A 13,183-nucleotide genomic window follows, 5' to 3' on the forward strand; every position below is an offset into this window, starting at 1 on the left:
CGGCCGAGCCCAGCTCAGCGTCCCGAGGAGCTGCCCCGCTCCGGGCTCCTCGGCCCTCTCCTCTTTCTTACCTACTCCCTGCTCTGACACTCGAGCCCGCTCGAGTGACCCGGTTCCTTCCCGTTTCCTGCTTCCAAGCTCCACGCCAGCCATTTATCACCTTTCCCTTTTTGAGTTTCCTTGCAGGGAGAAGCACTGAAAAGAAATCCACAACCTTATTGTCTGCTTGTTTTCCAATACAGTGAATTTATTATATGTTGCAAAATCAGCATTCAGCTTTTTTAGTGTACAAAAAAAGGACACTAGCTCTTAAGAAAAAAGATTAGGAAAGCTGAAGACTATGCTGCCTTGAAATTGTAACATTTTGGCAAAGTGAAAAGCTCTTTTGTAAACTCCAACTCCATGGCTCAATATAGTTTTTATCCACAGTACAATATTACAAAGTAAAACACAGTATCAATAAGTTAAGATCATACTTAAATCACCTAGAACTGGTTTCTATTAACCCAAAAAGCACAAAATTTTGCCTAAGCTTCGTCGTCTCTAAAAAGAAAAAAAAAAAAAAAAAAAGGAAAAAAAAGGCAGATTCGACTACAATTCTTTAACACAGTCCAAAAGAAAAGTGAAGCAGGAAGTTGGTAGATGCTAATTGGGTCTCACAGTTTGGATAATTAATTAAATATTTTCAGGGTTTTTTTTTTAATATTCAAATTTTTTTTAGAAGTTCCAGAATATACATGTAAATGTACACAATACATCTTTGTATACAACTCTGTTTGCAAAAATATCTTATAGCAGATGTATAAAGATTGAGATCCATCTCTAACCCCCCCTCCCCAAGCAACAACAACAACAAAAAAAACCCCCAAAACCCCTCATTTCAAAACGTGAAGGATCAGGAGAAGTGTTTCCATGGAAGAATTTACTCATCCTGGCTCTGTAGCTGCTGCCTCTTCTGCCGTGCCGAGTTCCGCCTCCTCCGCGGTGGGAACGAAGCCCCCCAGCCCCAGCCCGGGGCAAATTCCCGTTTTCCACCCCAAAACCGCGGCGTGGGGCGGGGCCGGCGGTGCTGGGCCGCGCAGTGCCAGTGCCAGAGCGGGGTCTGGGGGTTTGTGAGGATGGGGGACGTGCCTGGGGCTCCTCATCCCCTCCCAGACCCCCGGGGCTCCCCGGAACTCCCAACGGGGACCCCAGAGCTCCGGGATTCCCACCACAAACCCCTTCCCCACAACTCCCAACGGGGACCCCAGAGCTCCGGGATTCCCACCACAAACCCCTTCCCCACAATTCCCAACGGGGATCCCAGAGCTCCGGGATTCCCACCACAAACCCCTTCCCCACAATTCCCAACGGGGATCCCAGAGCTCCGGGATTCCCACCACAAACCCCTTCCCCACAATTCCCAACGGGGATCCCAGAGCTCCGGGATTCCCACCAGAAGCCCCTTCCCCACAACTCCCAACGGGGACCCCAGAGCTCCGGGATTCCCACCACAAACCCCTTCCCCACAATTCCCAACGGGGACCCCAGAGCTCCGGGATTCCCACCACAAACCCCTTCCCCACAACTCCCAACGGGGACCCCAGAGCTCCGGGATTCCCACCACAAACCCCTTCCCCACAACTCCCAACGGGGATCCCAGAGCTCCGGGATTCCCACCAGAAGCCCCTTCCCCACAATTCCCGGCGTCTCCAGGAGCACCCGAGGCAGGAGGAGCTGCCCCAGCGCTCCCTGAGCTCCAGCTCTGGTGTGGGGAGGGAGGGATGGGAGCAGAGCGTTCCCGACCCCCAGACTGCCAGCAGGAATGGCCTGGGGGGTCCTGGGGCGCTCCCCCTGTGCTCCTTCCCCTTCTCCAGGAGCAGGGGCATGGTGGCATTCCAAGGGCCACCACGTCCCTCCGGTGTCACCTCTCCCTTGGAGAAGGGGACGGCAAAGCCGTGCTGAGCGCTGGATGCACAGGGAGAGACCTCAGAATAAAGTGACAAAGCAAAAGCAGTGGCCCTGGCTGTGTGACAACAATGAAATTATAATTAATAATAATAATAATTATAATTAGCCCTGGCTGTGTGAAATTATAATATAATAATTAGTTAATTTTATCTCCTATTTTTAATACAGCAGATGGACCCACGTTTCGTTTGGGGCAAGGAAAAAAAACAAAAAAAACAAAAAAACCCCAAAACTTCAAAATAACTCCTTGTTGTAAGAAGCGTTTCCCTCCTTAACTCTGCCATTCCTCTCCTACAAAGGGTGAAAGGCTCCTCAGTGCCACCTCCAAGGGAAGGAGACTCCACAGGGAAGGAATCTTTACTTTGAGATAAACGGAAGCGGGAGAAGTCAAATCCCACAGGCTGGCAGGATTAGAAAGGGGAGAGGGGAGAGAAAGGAAGGAACAGCAGAGTTAAAGGACACCTTTGTGCTTTCTGGAGCGTTTCTCACACCCTGGCCATACTCTGAAACGTCCCCTTCAACCCAAAGTAAAGAATTCAATAAGAAAATCAGGAAGCAGGGCTGCAGGGAGAAGCTGGCTGAGCTGTGGAAGGGATCCGCGTGGGAAAGCAGCACCTTGCTGCTCTCACAAGGATTTGCTGCTGCCTTGCAGAGACACACGCACAGACACACAGAAAACACCCCAGGGGAAAGCAGAGCACCCCCCACCCCTCCTGCCAGGGGTCAGGGAATAAAGTCACTGCTCCGGGTGACTCCTGGGGCACTTGGAGTAACACTGCAGGGAAAGGGTCCCAAGCACTCGGCCTAAAAGGAAAAGGGAGGCACGGTTTTAGAAAAAAGATGCTTTTTTCTTTGATACAAAAATAGACCATAGTCTCATTAGCAGTTAATAAAATTGGCTGCCTTGGTAGAAAATTAGAAAAGTCAAAGCCAGACAGGTCTCCATCTTGCCAGCGCCGGTGGCTGGAGGTGAACTGGGCAGACTGGGCAGGAGGTTTGCACCCAAACGCACAAAGCAGAGAAAAAAAAGGGGGTTTGGGGGGTTGGTTTTTTCCTTTTTTTGGGATCCACCTCTGCCCTGGGCGAGGTGCTGAGCCCCAGGGGCCCCCCTGTGCTGCCACCACCCCTGCCCACCGCGAGGATGCCAATGACAAAGCAGGGCCAGACAAGCAGAGCTCAGGGAACGTGGTGTATTTCCGCGGAGCCGGGAGCGCACAGCTCTCATTCCAGACAGTCCTAGCAGCAATTCCAGTTCCTCACCATTTGTAGGACAATTTGTAACCCACGTGGAGCTGGGCAATTACAACTTCATGCCAAACTTTTAATCCATGAAAACTACAGATTCTTAACCTTTGGGAGCTTCGGTCACTTTAGGCAAGTTTTCCCTTAAGTGTCAAACGCTGGCTTCAAATAAGCAGAATTTTTTTTTCTTTTTTTTTTTTTTTTGTTTTGTTTGTTTGTTTTTTGTTATCCATTTGTTACATTCCAACATTCAGAGAGGCTTTAAAAACTCGGGAGGAGCGTGCTGGACGTGGACATGACAGATCTGGCATCTTAAAGTCATCCCCAAGTTCTTCAACCACGAGGAATTAATGCTCGTCTCTGAAAGGGATTTTGGGTGTACAAAAGGGAACGTAACGTCCAGGCTGACTGGATTTTGGTTTGCCCTACCCAGTCCAGGGGTGAGTGGCAGCTAAAACTGCTGCTGGTCATACTCTGCTATCAGTTTTTTGATGTGGGCCAGTTTGTTGTGGAGGTATTCGCAGCGGTTCTTCTCTTGGCTGTAGTTGGGGTTTGTCTGCAAGACAAAACAAAACAAAAATGGAAGTGCAGAGGTGGGAAAGGTTCTGGGCAAATCAAAGCTGAGCCTTGACAGCACAGAGCAGATCGTGGGATGGTTTGGGTTGGAGGGAATGCAAAGATTTCCTCATCCCATGGGCAGGGACACCCAAACCCATCCAACAGTTCCAGGGATCCAGGGGCAGCCACAGCTTCTCTGGGAACTCCATCCCATTCCCTCCCAGGGAAGAATTTCCTCCTCATATCCCACCTGAACCTCCCCTCTTTCAGCTTAAAACCATGGAAAGAGGCTTTTTTAGATCCCTCTTTAAAACAGCCCTGTTCTGACCCAACCCAGCCAAGAATAAATTCCCTTTTCAGCATTACCCAGCTCCAGCAGCCTCCTCACAGGAAGGAGCACACCTGAGTCAGGCTCAGCCTAGCTGGGCTTCCAACAATCCCCATGGGCCCTCTGCCCCCACCTCAGAGGCTGCGGGACAAAGATGAACTTCCAACATGCAGGGAATCTCTCCAAAGAGCTCCTAAATCCCTCAGGACAACAGGGCTCAGGACCATGTTCATTTATTTAAAAGAAAAAAAAAAACCTCAAATCCCTACTAGTGTGTGGATGCTTTGCATAAAACACTGAAATTTCATGTGCCCCGAACTCCAAACACGCAGAGCTGCAGAGGCTGCTCCCAGCTGGGATGCTGTGCGTGTGGAACACAAACTGTTCCTTCCCCGGAGAGATAAAGGCCCTGGGTGAGCACAGCCATTGTGCCAGGGCCACGGCTCAGCGATCCCGGCACCAGGGGCACTCCCAGCTCCCCCCAAACCCTTTCTGAGCTGCTCCAGGGACGGGCTGGGGCCGAACAAAGATCTGCTGCAATTGCCTCAGAGCCTGGGCTTGCTCTTGGCAAGGGCCCGTCTCTTTCAGTCACACCAGGGGCACCGCCCAAAAGCCGCCTGTGGCCGAGGACATTCCCCCCTTACCTTTTTAATTTTCCGATATTCCTGTAAAATTTGATCGTGGATGGTCTAAAAAATATAAAGAGAGAGAAAAAAAAAATAGAGCATTATTTTCGGTTCTGCAGTAGGTGTTCACTGATGGCTCAATGTACACAATTCCTCCAAATTCCAACCAAAATCTGCTCCCTGGGCAGATCCAAACCAGCTCTGACTCCATGGATATCCTGGAGCTGACACAGAAGGATGAAGCCTCGTTTCTCACCTGTGACAAGCACCTGGATTCCAGGGTAATTCACATTTCCAAAGCCACAATTGAGCTTTTTTTCCCCCCACCAAGATCTAAAAGCAATCCAGTGAGGAATTTTGCAAGGAGAAGGGCAGGAGGTTTGAGGGAGGAAGCTGTGCTTAGCACAATAGGTGCTCTGTAAAAATCTGTTTATTATCCTCCACGAGACTCACTCCTTCAAGCTAATGAATAGCTAAAACTCTTTAAAAATCACTCTGACAAGCCCAATAATGCTGCATTATTAAGATCAAAGATCGCAGAGGAACAGATGACCCCGTGCTAACTCCCCTTCCAGCCCTGATACGCTCCCATATGTGCAAATATGAGTTTTTCTGGCTGGGATACACTAATAGCTTCCAGCAGCTTTTGGCTAAGGACACCAATTGTCTCACTGAGGCCTTTCCTTGTCAACAAGTCCCATGATGTGGCTCCAGCCTGCAAAAGGAGCAGCACAGAGCCGGGTTAGGAGCGCTCCCCAAAGCTGTCGGCTGTGCGCGCGTTCCCCAGCAGCTCCGGGGCTGGAATCCGCACCCCGAGCCGGCCCAGGAGAGCAGGAGCGAAGCCCTGCAGCTCTGCCCCGTGCTCGGCGAGCTCCCTCAGCTCTCTGCCCACCTTGTACTCCTCGGAGCCCTGCAGAAGCTGCTTCAGCTTGGCGTCCAGCTGGGTGAACCGTCGGGTTATCCGCTCTATCCGGGCGTGCAAGTCCCGGTACTCGTTGTACTCCGCGTTGAAGTCGTTCTTGTAGCTCTGACGCTGCTCCGAGGAGGAAATGGCTGCGTATTTTCTGCAGGGGAAAAGGCTCTGCTCAGTGGCTTTGGGGGGGGGATTGGTCTGGGGGAGATTTGTTTTAGGGGAGGACTCTCTCTGGATTGCTGCGGTGCCGAGCAATCCAGAGAGATGGGGGGGATGAGCCTGGAAACAAAATTGCGGATAACTGAGGATCATAACATCATCTAAACGAGGTTTTGGGAAGGAATGGGTTTTGAGGTCAATGGGTTTTCAGGAGGGAATTGGTTTGGGGGTATTGGTTTAGGGGGGCATTGGTTTTAGGGGAGGATTGGTTCTAGGGGATTCTCTCTGGGTTGCTGTGGTGGGGATGAGCCTGGAAACAAAATCATGGCTAATTGAGGATCACAGGATCACCTAAATGGGGTTTTGGGAAGGAACGGGTTTTGAGGAGGGGATTGGTTTAGGGGGGAGATACTGGTTTTAGGGGGGGAATTGGTTTTAGGGGATTCTCTCTGGCTTGTTGCAGTGCTGAGCACAAGATGATGAGCCTGGAAACAAAATCATGGATAACTGAGGATCACAGGATCACCTCAATGGGGTTTTGGGAAGGAATGGACTTTGAGGTCAATGGGTTTTGAGGAGGGGATTGGTTTTAGGCGATTCTCTCTCAGTTGCTGCAGTGGGGATGAGCCTGGAAACAAAATCAGGATAACTGAGGATCACAGGATCACCTAAATGGGGTTTTGGGAAGGAATTCTTCACTGTGAGGGGTCTGGGATGGAATTCCCAGAGAAGCTGTGGTTGTCTCATCCCTGGAGCACCCTGGGATGGTGGCAGGGTGGCACTGGATGGGCTCCAGCTCATTCCAGCCCAAACCATTCTGGGGTTAAAGCTGGAAAAGCCCTCCAAGATCAAATCCCAGCACTGCCAGGGCCACCACTGAACCACGTCCCCAAACCCCTCCAGGGACGGCGATTCCCTGCCCCAGTGAGGAGATCCGCCCCAATATCCCATCCAAACCCCCCTGGTGCAGCTTGAGGCCGTTTCCTCTCATCCTGCCTTGCATTAAAGTAGCAAATTATGGAGGCAGCCAGCAGGGATTGTTGCCTTGACCTCCTGTAAAACAAACAATGTTTGCTCCCAAAACTCGCTATCTCTGCCAGATAGGGTGGAATGGGCAGGTACAGCCCAGCCTGGAGCAGTGGGGGTGGAGGAGGACACTCAGATAGTGCTGCTACAGCTTCCCTGACTCCTGCTGGCCCGCAGAACATGGAGTTCTGCATCTGTGCCAGGCATTGGAACAGCAGGAATATGATGCTTCCAGTGCTAAGAGTCTTTAAAGGAACACAAAAAGCATTGAGCCATCGTTGCAAAACGCTGGCAGGGCCATTATGTGGCAAGAGCATGACAAGAAACCACGGTGAGGAGCTTTATTCAGTATTTTTTTTTTCCACCAGCAACTCTATTTCCAGCACCCTCCTGAGACACTTGACGTGTCCTGAGCTCAGGTTGAACTGATGTGCCTTTGGGGGTCTTTTGGAAGTTATTTTGCTCAACAAAAAGCCATTAAAGCTGATTTTTACAGCTCTCTCTGAAGGCAGAACTCATCTTTTGGTAGGTGATGGCTCTAATTTGCCTCCCTGCTCTGGCTGCAGCAGGGCCTGTGTGGTGCCTGAACATGGAAAAGCTGATTTAGGCCTCAGATTAAGGGGAAACTTTCAGTGCTTTAACTTTTTATGTGCTCCAAACTTCTAGAACGGACTCTTTGCCAGGGTGGGATAAAGAACCATCCCCACAGGATAGAGAGAATCAAACAGCAGTGACAGCACTTATAATCTGAGGAGCTGGGCACAAAAACCAGTCAGATCACCCTGGGTGAGAGCACAGAGCTCAGAAACCTCTCCCAGTTTCTTTGGGGAGAGCCCAGGGAGCTGCAATGTGCCATTTTGGGAGGGATCAGCACGTGGGTGAGAGGAAAAAACCAGAACTTTTCCCCCAGCCACACGAATTCTTTGGAATAACCCTAAAAGTGTCACCTTGAAGGGGTTGTTTGTATGGCTGATCCAGCACAACCACAGCAGAAACCTTTATCTGCCCTGGAGCTTCCTCCTCCTCCTCCTCCTCCATCCCTTCCCTCCCAGCACTGCCAAACCAGCTCTGATGGGAACAACCCCAAGGCTGGGACGTGCACACAGAATTTTCCTCCCAGCTGTAAGTTTTCCCTCACCCCAAAGCTTTGTTTAGGACAGGTTTGGGTTTATGCAGGTTCTGGGTTTCCTTCACAGGGATTTTTGGGCTTTGGCTGTTTAATTAACCTCGGGGGGGTCTGATTAAAGAGTCAAGGAACAACTCAGATCCTAACCCAGGGGTTGGAGCCTCCCAGGAAAGAATATTTCACTGCTTTATGGAGATGATCTTGGCTCTGAAGAGGGCAAGAATGAACAAACCAGCCCAAATCCTGCCTTCCCCAGCAGATTATTCCAAGTTTCCAGCTGGAACGTGGAGATGTTTAATCCTCACAAACCCCTCTAAGGTATGAGACGTTTCTTGAAGTGCTTAAACAATTTATAGGAGATAACCTTGAACTCCTCAAGGAGGTAAAAACCAGCTTTGATATCAAGTTCAGTCTCAACTATTCATCTGCAGAGCTGGGTTCACTCCTTTCCTTACACCCACCTAACAAAGTTCTATCAAATAACACAAAAAGTCCAACAAAAATTCCCAGCACGTTGTGATTTCTTAGCTTGAAACATGACCCCAAAGCGATGAAGCAACTGATAAACATACTTACAATAAATAATCTGGCATGTCTGAAGTTGATGTTGGTACACTAGAATTATTGCATGTTCCATTTAAACCTGAAAAAATAAAGATCTGTTTATAAATGTTCTTAAACTTCAAAGCTCTTTGCAATTCAGCTTCAAACTCGTAAAACTTGCCTGAAACACAGAGTTTATGGAATTCTAAAGGATTTCTGTTTTGCTTGGAACTGACAGAGGCAGAGGAGCCACAACAAGGTGGCTCAAAGTTCAAGGCTCCTCCAGTATTTGTCTGTCAGCAAAACAACACCAACATCAGCCTGTGCACCGAGCAGGGAAAAAATCTGAGTTTAATTGGAGGGTAAACAGTGCCTGGAGTGGGATAACACTGAGAGCAGCACTGGGGAGGAGGAAAACACAGCCCCGAGCCCAGAGAGCTGAGCTGGGCAAGGGGAAACTTCTGTTCTGCTGCTTCCACACTGGAGGGATTGCTCTGGGCATCTCCAGGGTGAGATTCTGAATTAATATCCCAGAGCAGGGCACCACAGACAGGATTTTGGGGCAAAACCCAGGCATTAAAGAATGCTCAGAAACTGAAGGAAGAACAGAATAAACCTAAAGCAGACTCACCCTGCACATCCACCCAACAGTGCAGGATAAACGTGAGGGGGAAAGCAGCTGGATCCACCTTTGGAAAGGGACATTTCCCACAAATTGTGTGTGACATTCCAAACCCTCAGCACGCCCAGCTGCACCACCTGAGCCAGCAGTGCCCTGAATGTCCTCTGCATTTCCAGGGAAAAGCTCTCCTGAGCAGGATGGGAGAATGGCACAAAAAGACCCCAGGGTTTCTGAATCAATCCCAATCCCTGCTGCAGCTCCTCCTGCTTTTTTCTGGATTTCCAGGGAAAAGCTCTGCTGAGCAGGATGGGAGAATGGCACAAAAAAACCCCAGAGTTTCTGAATCCATCCCAATCCCAAATTCCTGCAGGGTTTGAGGATGGTGCAAGGGACACAGGAGGTTTATTCTGGCTGTGAGTGCCACCTACTGACTGAAAGGACCCCAAAGGTCCCTCCAGAGCCTCTGGAACAAAACTCCTGGGAGAAACTCCCACTTGTGGCAGGAGGTGTCCCTGGCCACGCAGGTGGTGGAAGCAGAGGAGCTTTAAGGCCATTCCAACCCAAACTTTTGGTGATTCTCTGCTTCCCTACAGCTCCAGGGGGAATGTGGGGAAGGACAGGACGAGGCTGGTGCTACCACAGAAGGAAAACATCCCAGCCCTGGCTGTCCAGGATCCAAGCAGGACTGACCACATCCTGTTTATGATTGCTCCCAGCCCAGCTCGTGTTTGTTACCTCAAAACAGCAGCAGGAACAAACCCCAGCTCCCAATAATTAACAAAAATCCAGGAATTATACAGCAAAGAGAAGCAGAAAAGGTGGTGGAGGAGGCTCAGCAATTTCCCATGGATTTGGGTATTTGTAAGACAAAAAGAGAGAATGTGTGAGTGCCTCTCCAGAACCACTCCAGAGGCGCATGGGGAAGAGACACAACGTGGAAGACACAAAATTCACAGAGAAAAACCTGGGATTGACACAAAAGTGGAAGAATTCTCAGTTCTGCAGTGCCACACACCCATCAGCCCACAGACTGTCCTTAGCTGAGCCACCAAAAGGAATTTTGTCACTGCTGTAAAGCCTGTGGGGATGGGAAGGGACCAGCTCAATCCCAACACCCTGAGAAGCTCCCCCTTTCCAGGAATCCAGCAAAGGAGTCTCCATTTTAAAATATTGTCCTTCTGGAGCCAAAACTGGAGGATTTTCATGTACCAGGGAGGAAGGGCAATGTAGAAAATAGTAACAGGGTGAAGGGAAATGCACAAAGGAATTTAACAGATATTCCCAGAGGCTGCAGGGGAAGTCCCAGGGCTCTGGGGAGCTGCAACAAACAGCAGAAAACATGGAAACAGCAGGAGAAGGAATGGACGGGATCAGCCAAGAAATATTCTCTGCTCTGACTTAGAGAGCATGGACCTGGCTTTGGAACAGTGGCCTGATGGAAAATGTTTTCACCCCACCTCAGTGGAGATTCACTGCTGTGTCAGCCCTTGGATAAATAAATCCCCAGCCCCAGTGGGATGTGAGGAAGCTTTCCCAGCCTGGAAGAGCTGGTTCTCCACTGCTCTTAACAGCATTTATCACCAGCTTTATCTATCATTTCTTTTGTAGCCAGTTTTAAAAGCTTTTGTGAGTAACTTTTCATTAAAAACCCAAACAACAGTCATCACAAGAGCCAACACAAGCGCTGCACTGCTCTTCCCACTGCTCCCAGCCTTTCATCCCCACAGATTATCCCAGCTTTTAATTTAACCAGGAGAAACATGACACGCTCTGAGGCAGCTCCAAACAGCAGGGGAGGTTAAACAGGAAAAACCTGACAGCCTGCGTGAGGAGAGGAAGCAGCTCTGGTGATCTGGAGGGAGGACAGCGCCGGCGTTTGGGTCCCCAGAGCAGCTGGGGTGGCCCGGGACGTGCCCATCGCTGCAGGGAACCCTGGCACCACACCCGGCCAACAGCAGAGCACCTCCGGGCCCCCGCTCACTCACCTGGCACCTGCTCCTGGGCAACACTAACTAAATCAGCGTTTTTTATTACTTCACAGTTCTGCCTCTCGTCTTTGCACTTCTCCTCGCTCTTCTTCTCCTTCCTGTCCTTCTCCTTGTCTTTGTGCTTTTTGGATTTTTTCTTGGATTTGACGTAGGAGCCGCAGTTGTGTTTGCTGCCCTGGGCGCAGTCTGTGGGCAGGGGGTGGCTCAGTCTCTCGGGGGGCTCCGTGCCGCCCTCACAGTCTCTGCCGTTGTGAGCGGGGTCGTTGCTGACGTCGGCGAGGGGGTCGTGGGGCCTGGGCAGCTCCAGGGCCGGCAGGGAGGAGCTGGAGCCCACGGGCTCGGGGGGCAGGGCCGGGGCAGGGGGGGCCAGGCTGTCCTTGCCGTTGGAGGAGTTCAGCTTCCCGTTCAGGGTGGGCTGGCTCCTGTGGGCCAGGTGGGAGATCCTGGGCTTTTTGTTGGCCAGGGGGTCGATGAACTCCACAGGTAAGGGTCGTTTCTGCTGGGGAGAGGGTGGGGAAAAAGGAGAATTAAATCGCGTTGAAGGTGCAGCAGTGGAGCTGGTGCTGCCACTAGGTGGTGGTGCAATACTGGGGAGAAGGGAATAACCCAGGAAAAGCAGCTGATCCATCCCAGCTGCTTCCCAGAGCCCACGGCTTGGTGGGACAGCCTAAAGAACCCCGGCAGCAATTCCTGACCTGCCCCATTATCCACACACAGCCCCAGATCACCCTCACTGCAGCTCCTTTCAAAGCCAGCCCTTTGGGACCCAAACCCTGCCCCATCCCACCCAGTCAGAGAGTGGAAATATCCCTGGAAGTGTCCAAAGCCAGGCTGGACAGGGCTTGGAGCACCCTGGGACACACTGCAAGGTGTCCCTGCCCATGGCAGGGATGGCACTGGATCATCCTTAAGCTCCCTTCCAACCCAAACAATTCTGGGATGAAAACATGTGTCCCGAGCACCCCAAAGTCCCAAAGTGAAGGAAAAACGTGTGCTCAGCCCTCTGGAGCAGGGAGGGATCAGCAGTTCTGCATTTCATGCCCAGCTCTGTGGCCAAGAGCTTCACCCCTTCCCCTCGTCAGGAGCGAGGCATTGCCCGGAAGGGGGGAGGAAGTGCCAAGCGCTCAGTTCTCAGAACCTGGGGCACAAGGGGACATCGAGGCAGCCACGTCACGGGGGCCAACGTGACCTGAGCAACCCTTTCTGAGCAAGGCCAGAGAGGGAGGGGGTTCCCAGCCGTGCCCAAGCTTGGAGGCAGCTGCTCCATGCAAGGAGCCATCCATCAGGCTGAGCCCAGCCCAGCCAGCCCTCACTGTGTGCCCACCTGGCAGCTCTGGGGCTGCACCAGCTCCGGGCCAAGGATTATTCCGTGCCCAGAGGAAAACAAGCGATAGCTCTGGCTATTTCTCTTGGATAATCCGTTATTTTCTTTCTGTCTCGGGCAGGATGGCGACGTGTTTGCGAATGGAAATGTTGTTCCACGGCTGAGGTGCAGCTGCATGGTGGCTGCCCCTAATTCCCTCTTTTTCACCTGGATTTCTCTCTCTCTCTTTGCTAACTCGGGGGTCTTGAGGACACTGCTCAGTGCCAGGAATTCTTTCCACCTGTCAGGGTAATTAAGGCAGAGCTGCTGGTTCTGCCACTGAGCTCAAAGGGGCAAGGACAGCACGTCTGACCGGCTTGGCAACATCACCTCCCCAGGAGGGGACACCTCCATCTGCAGGGCTCCCAACAGGTGACACAGCTCAAAAACCTGCCAGGTTTTACAACCTTTTCTCTAAAAACAACCAATGTCAGCCTCTCCAAACTCATCCCTCTGGTTAGGAGGGTTCTAAACATCCATTTTCTAGAATTACCAGACCGATCTCCTTCACCTTCATTCCACAGCTGAACCTTCCCAAAATATTCTGCATTCCAGCCCACCAAATCCCAATCCCCTGCTGGCACTGCACCCATTAGAAACCTTTTCTCTAAATAGAAACTACAGCCAGAGAGTACTAAAAAAGTGTCAGCTCACAGTGCTGTGGTTTGCTGTCTGACACGGCAGAATCATGCTGGAAACATTTCTATTCCACACTGGATAGGCTGGTGAAACGGGGACA

At 51.1% G+C, this 13,183-nt stretch overlaps 1 protein-coding gene across 2 annotated transcripts in view; it reads right to left on the reverse strand.

Moving 5' to 3' along the window:
• Positions 1-2,541: 2,541 nt before the first annotated feature.
• ELL (elongation factor for RNA polymerase II) overlaps positions 2,542-13,183 on the reverse strand; it is a 53,316-nt gene continuing 42,674 nt past the window's right edge. Inside the window, exons 8-12 of one of the 2 annotated variants that reach the window (XM_054286571.1) lie at positions 11,079-11,577; positions 8,505-8,571; positions 5,597-5,768; positions 4,723-4,767; positions 2,542-3,748 (exon numbers count right to left, since the gene is read on the reverse strand). In XM_054286571.1, coding sequence (XP_054142546.1) covers positions 3,644-3,748; positions 4,723-4,767; positions 5,597-5,768; positions 8,505-8,571; positions 11,079-11,577 — 888 coding nt within the window. In that variant the 3' untranslated portion in view covers positions 2,542-3,643. Of the gene's footprint in view, positions 3,749-4,722; positions 4,768-5,596; positions 5,769-8,504; positions 8,572-11,078; positions 11,581-13,183 lie in introns of both variants that reach the window. The other variant, XM_054286570.1, reaches the window with a different exon arrangement.

Source organism: Melozone crissalis, unplaced genomic scaffold, assembly GCF_028551555.1.
Source record: "Melozone crissalis strain CALT ecotype California unplaced genomic scaffold, PUWL_Pcris_2 ptg000054l_1, whole genome shotgun sequence".
Classification (NCBI taxonomy): Eukaryota; Metazoa; Chordata; class Aves; order Passeriformes; family Passerellidae; genus Melozone; species Melozone crissalis.